The sequence below is a fragment of the Durio zibethinus genome, chromosome 25 (assembly GCF_047325235.1).
Source record: "Durio zibethinus cultivar Kanyao isolate XHJ-2024 chromosome 25, ASM4732523v1, whole genome shotgun sequence".
NCBI lineage: Eukaryota > Viridiplantae > Streptophyta > Magnoliopsida > Malvales > Malvaceae > Durio > Durio zibethinus.
In genome coordinates, this window is record NC_143186.1 from 17,386,279 (window position 1) to 17,392,887 (window position 6,609).

At 30.5% G+C, this 6,609-nt stretch overlaps 1 protein-coding gene across 4 annotated transcripts; it reads right to left on the bottom strand.

The window, feature by feature from the left end:
* Positions 1–350: 350 nt before the first annotated feature.
* On the bottom strand, positions 351–3,084 carry LOC111276478 (transcription factor bHLH123-like). Of its 4 annotated transcripts, none has more exons than XM_089754675.1 (7): positions 2,549–3,084; positions 1,816–2,467; positions 1,611–1,718; positions 1,426–1,491; positions 1,256–1,315; positions 1,103–1,153; positions 351–1,004 (listed from the first exon to the last, which is right to left on the bottom strand). In XM_089754675.1, the coding sequence occupies exons 1-7, from the start codon at positions 2,848–2,850 to the stop codon at positions 855–857; spliced, it is 1,389 nt and encodes a 462-aa protein (XP_089610801.1). In that variant the 5' UTR covers positions 2,851–3,084; the 3' UTR covers positions 351–854. The 4 variants fall into 4 exon arrangements, with proteins under 4 accessions (XP_089610801.1, XP_022717953.1, XP_022717955.1 ...); XM_022862218.2 differs by having other exon boundaries at positions 1,250–1,315; positions 2,549–2,977; XM_022862220.2 differs by having other exon boundaries at positions 661–1,004; positions 1,611–1,721; positions 2,549–2,977.
* Between the last annotated feature and the right edge of the window lie 3,525 nt (positions 3,085–6,609).

The following is a 6,609-nucleotide window of genomic DNA, read 5'->3' on the forward strand; positions in this document are numbered from 1 at the left end:
AATTGGAAAGCACAAAAGCATGACTGATAGCATCAGTACATACATTCCTCCAATTTTAAACATATTTTTATTTTATTAGATAATAAAATTCAGAAAAAGAAAAAAAAATTAACCCTGAAAGGAGGAGCTGGAGTGGGTCACCTTCTGACTTCCACTAACATATTCCAAACAAATAAAAAAATCGAAAGTGAGATTTCCAATCAAATGACATCCCCACACTCATTCTTTCTCAATTCAAGAATTCAATTATTCTTTTCTTTTTTTTTTTCCTTGAATTAAAGGTAGTAGTGCCAGCTCTATTCACAATGTTTGCAACAGAACAAACAAAAGCTTCTTTCTTATCATCTCTCTTTTCTTTTTCTTCCACTAACCTGATCAGCTACTAATTTGAATTTTCTTTTTCTAAATTAATCTTGAAATTTTTTCCTAAGATCAGCAACAGTTCTAGAATTCTCAAAATATTCCTAACCCAATACCCTAATCATAATAAGTATTCTTCAATTATTACAAACAAATTAACATGTTTCCCAATGGTCCCCTACAGTGCCCACCCAAATCCTTGCATCTTTTGCCTGTCGTTGGCCCTAGCTAATGCCATCTCAGCCTCTTCTTTGAAGAGTCATTTCCTTTTCAATTCTTTCCCTTTCTCCCAATTCTCTCGTCTCTTCTCATTTTCTTCTTCATTTCATCTTGGACTAGGCATTTAAATGTGGGCTTCTTTCTTTTGTCTGTTCCTTTCAATTTGATCGTTATCATCCCCCAACAACTTGTCTAACTAGGGTTTTTCTGATAAGAATATACACTAGCTGTAGAGAATCTGTTCCATGTCCATCGATGCCCTTTTTCCACCATTTCTACCTGTATGTTCCTCCATATGTTGGTGTCCAGAAATCTGCAGTCGGTTCATGTGTCACTGGAAAAGTGCTGGAGACCGGCACCAGGCATAGCCCTCGGCTTCTTAGATCCTGTTTAGGTCCTTCGGGGTCCTTGGACTTCTCAGAATTCTACAATATTAATGCAAAAATGCTTCATCGAATTATGAACCATAGATATATAAATATAGCAAGAAAAAGACAATATTATTGTATAGTATTAGTAGTACCTGCTGGTGTTGTGTGGCAGCTCCACTTTTCATGTATGGGGTACTTAAAACCTGATAGTATATAATAAAAGACACGTAATCAGAATGCTGTAAATATTTTATGTTTTGATTCTGTATAAGGAATTAGTAGGTGTCAATGGAACATACACTGACTTGTTCATGGAGGAATTTAATGTATTCAATGGCTTCAGAGAGCACTGAGGCTGTATCAGTCTACATATAATAATAACAAACAATCATAAACTTTCATGAAATTAGAATCAAAATTATCTCTTTTTAAGAAAGTAAAGCAAAAAAGAAGAAAAGATTATCAGAAAACTCACTTTTCCGAAAGGTGAAACCAATTGTTGAAGTGCGGTGATTCTGTCCCCCATCTTCTCTTTTCTCACCTATGATCAAAACTAAAGAAATTCTCATCTATTTCTATTGAATTGGAAACAAAAAATAAAGGGAAAGTTTTAAAGAAATCAAATCCCTGTTGTCAAAAGTTTTATCAAACTGATTGTACCTTAAAAGGAGGCAAAGTTGATGGGTTTTCATTTCGAGGCCTTTTAGATGTAGGTTCGTTTCCACTTTTCTTCACCACAGTGCTTGAGTCCCGAACTTCGGATATATTCTGCTGACATATGAAATAAAAATTTTAATACAAAATATTCCAGACCCTAATATAGAAAATGGGTAGTAAAAGATTCTTCAACAAAGGGTATTTTTACCTTTGTTTTTTCATCGAAATTTCCTGTTGCAAATTGGGTTTGCAATGATGGGAAAAACCCAGGCCTAACATGTTCAGACATGGAAGCTGCAGCAGATGGATTCCAAAAAGGAGCATTGTTTGAGAAATGTAACTGACCATGGAGATGTTGTTGTTGTTGTTTTGGAGGAGAACTTCTTAAGAATTGAGGGACTTTAGACCAAGAATTTGGCAACAATTGATCATTAGTGTTCATTCCATAACTTGCAGCAGCTGCCCCATATTGATAACTGAGTGAACGATTCTCATAAGAGGATTGTTGTTGTGCTTGATTTTCTGACCCCAATAGTCCTTGTAAAGTTGTTGGACTCGCATATAAAGCTGCTGAATCCATCTGGAAACTAGAAGGAAAACCCTGGCTAGTCACAGTACTATCACTAGAACTTCCATGGGGACTAAACTGTGATGATTGATCAAGAGAAAATCCTCTGCTGATTTGCTTAAACTCATTGACAGGAGCATCTCCTCCAACCCCAGAAAACATTTTGTCTCTCCATTGAACTTGAGATGATCCAATCCCACCTGTTTGATCTTGATGATAATTTGCATTTGAATTATTCAAATTATGATCTTGAAGCATGGACCGGAAACTACTCTCACTCTTATCCCCACGGCTATCAAAATTATACAAAATATCAAAGAATATTCTCAATATAAAGGAAAGAAGAATTAAAACAAAAGGAATCAGTACTTACAGTAAAGCTTGGTTCCAATCGATAGCTTGAGAAGAAAGTCCTAACCCCATCATATGTAAATCACCAGGAGGATGATCAGGTCCAATTTGAAGCTTTGGGTTATCCTGAAAAACAGCTGAACTACCTGAAACTGATGAGACAGAATCCATAGAAGACCTTGCTGCTGCTATCTTGATATCAACCATTTCGGTTGCCCAGCCATAGCTTCCCAAGCTATTATTTAGCCCAGAAGATGAAGAAGAAGAACCTGCTGTCCTGGATGAATCCCACCAGTTTGTTCCTGTATTAAACTCATCTGCCATGGCTAAAAAAACTCAGCTGTTTCCTTACAGTTGCTATTGTGAACTTGTTCGAAAGTATTTGATTGAGATTTTCTTTGGGTGTGGGGAGGTTTGTTTGGGGGGGCTTTTATGGTTGCATAAAATGATAGAAAACGATTTGCTGCATCTCAGTATATATATACAAAGTAAAGCAGCCAAACGATTTGGCAATACTATTGAGAAAGAAGTAACCGGAATTAATGTGGTTGACATTTCAGGGGGTGTAAGATAAGAGGAAAGGTCATTTTGAAATTGAATTTTTCTCTTTTTTTTTTTTTTGGATTTTTATATTTTAGATGCTTTTTAACCTTCTGTTAAAGTAGAATTGATTTTTTTTTAATATTTATGTTACAGTCTTCTTTTTTTTTATTTTTTAGAATATTTCATTATAATTACTTTATAATCTTTTGATTGAGGAATATATTTTTGTAACTATTACCAAAAAAATTAATTGTACGGTCTGCTTTGCCAATTTGTTCATGGCAAAGATAGCTTCTAAAGGAATGTGAAGCTGATTACCCAGCCAATCACACACACAAGAATTTGATTTAAAAAAAATAATATTATTTTAAAAATATTACTACTATCTTATAATTAATTATAATAAAAACTTCTCATAAAATAATTTTATTAATGTTGATAGATAATAATCATAATTTTGTATGTACACTTTTCCTCTACATTGCTTTTGCTAAGGCTGCCGGTAAGTTTTAAGTTTTTTTTTTTTTTGTTTTTGGAATGGAAAAAATATATTAGTTGTGCCCAAAAAAAAGAAAAAAATAATTCTCCACTTTGGGTTGATTTTTTTAGAATAAATCAAACTTTAAATAAAAAGAAAATGGTGTTCCTATCTTTCTTTATTTTCGCTTTGCATCTAAAAAAAAAATGATTTCCTGATGTAAATGATCATATAAATAGCTCATGATTTAATGTTTCTAGATTAAGACCTAATTAAAGTGCCCCGATATATCTATTTATTGTAGTCTCATCAAACTTAGCATCTAATTTTTTTTCAGCTAACATTCAAGCTAATAGTCATAGTACCAAAAATACTAATTAGAAGTTAAATTCAAATTCCCTAAACCAAATAAAAACTAATATATTGGCTAGATTACAACAGCTTATGCACAAACCAACCAAATCATATATATATATTTAGCATGTATTTTTCACTATCATTTGTCTAAAATCCATTAATCTAGTTATATTTTTAGATATAATATATTTTTCTTAATTTATCATTCAACCAAATGAAAATTAGATGTGAAGTTATTATCAAGCCAAATTGATTAGTGCCAAATGTCTTATGGCCTGTTAGTAGGGTGTTGGATTTTTAGTTTTAGGGATTAGGATTCAAAATTTTAGTAATGTCAAGTATAAAAAAATGGATTAGTGTCTTGAGATTGTATGATCAAATCTTACAAGTGCAAAAAACATCAAGAGAATGTTGTTATAGAATAAATTAAGAGGAGAGATTCACTTATACTAGTGTTAGTACTATATATTTTTTTGATCTTTGGATCAAAAAGCCAAAAATAAATTAAACCTTGTGAAAGATAATTTGACTATAATTAGTGATTACTCAAGAGTAATCGTTATTTATTTTTCAAAGAAGCATTTACACTTAAAATCCAAAATCTTTACCCAAATCTCATCCTATTTTAACCGTTTGAAATAGCGAAAGATTTAAATTTTGTCAATAACCGTGTAGTCTATTGATAGAACTCAATATCTCGTACATAAAGAAGAAAATCATGAAATATTTATATCATTCATTTTAACACCCATTTGTAAAAACTCAAAAGCATAATGTATATATAACAATTCCTTTGAGTAGTAATTTGAGTTGAGGCATTGATGAAAGAGATTGTTGTTGAATACGCAGATTGAGAGCAATGGTGACTTGAAATTGATTATAATAATTAGTTATGGACCATTAAGCAGATAGTTTTGGTCATGGTGAATGAATCCATTTCTTTTTTAGGAATGAATCGAGTTTAATTTGGTTATATTTTGCAGTCATATCTTCGTTTTGACATGAGTGAATGTTTTGGAATTTGAGTGGCAAATTAGATCATTTCCAAATGCTTGTTATATCATAAATTCAATCGAAACCATGTGGTTAATTTGTTTCATTTGTTTCGATGGTGCTTTAATTTGTTGCTACATGTCAATGATGATTGGGTATAGCAAATCTTAGATTGCCTTATCGGAGTGCTGCTCTATATCAATTGTAATTTCTATACATAAAAATACATTTTTAATAAATTTTAAAAAACACATTTCTCTTGAAATTTCCTCAAAATGATTTTTCGATCCTGATCACAGTTTAATTTAATTTATTTATACAATTAATCTTAATATGTGATATTCAATATTCAAACACCTATGAACGCATTAGTATATCTAAGTTGCGTTTATATATATATATATATATATATATACACTAATTTTTTGCCAATACATATTACATGCATACTTATAAATGAATGTTCTCTAAAACATATTTAGGATTAGTTTAGACATTAGTGGAGGAATAGAGAATCAAGTTTGTGTTACAAAAGAAGGGTATTTCATCTTACCAGCTCCCTTAATTATCTTTTTAAGAAATAAAATATTATAATCTAATTATTGAATTGTTTCTTTGCCTATTCTTATTTTTATTGAAATAAATAGATAATATACGAAAAACATATTATATAAAAAAATATTTATACACGAAAAGTTTTTTTTTATCTAAAATTAACAATAGAAAATTATAGATATTTTTTAAAGATAGAAGATAATTTGAATTAGATTTTTTTTTTCTTGCACATTAGAAGATGAAAGATTTGAATCTCTTTATTAAAAAAAAAAAGCATTTACTAATCATTAAATTAAATATCTAATGCTTTGAAGTTGAAAGATACAATATATATATATATATATATATTTGTATTTATATAATAATATTAGGAGGAAAATAATAGACAAATGGGAAATTAAGAAATTGGTAGTTGAGAGGCGGCAGAAGAAAAAAAGAGGAAAGACCGCTACTTTCTATTAGTCTTCAAGCAATACAAAGCGTACGTCATCTTTTCTTCATATGACCTTTGAATAAGCGAGAGTCAACGAGTGGGGTCCACGCGGCGTGCGCGCGTGCAAGGACACTTGGACCCCACAGTTCCCTCTCAGAGTCAGAGCCCTGAAAATGACTATTTTTATTCCTTCCGTCAATCATTTGCCCCCTTTACCTTTGTCGTGTTTACATCACACGTACCTATCGATTCTTTATTTATTTATTTATTATTATTCAACAATTCAACAACAAAAAATAAAAATAAAAATAAAAACAATTCAACAACAAATATCAGTGCTCTCCTCCTTTTAAATATTGTCTTATTACGTACTTTAAATTGTTCAAAAAAATAATGCATCGTTTGAAAAGTTAAAAAAAATATGTCTTTATTATTTATTCTTAGTTATAATTATTTACTTTCTTCACTTCTTTAAAATAGAGTTTTGTAAAAAAAATTATAATCAATAAAGGTTAAAATTAAACTTATTTTTTTAAATTAGGTGCAAAATCAAAATCAAATATAAAAAAGTATCGGACAATCATTTGATGTAAATTTATTGTTCGATATTTAAATTTTCTAAGTAAATAAGTTGCTTTAATCTTTAAATCAACGATAAACATGTGATTTCATTGCCGTTGTTCTTAAAATTCTTGATTGTTAGGCTATTAAATCAATCGATTGA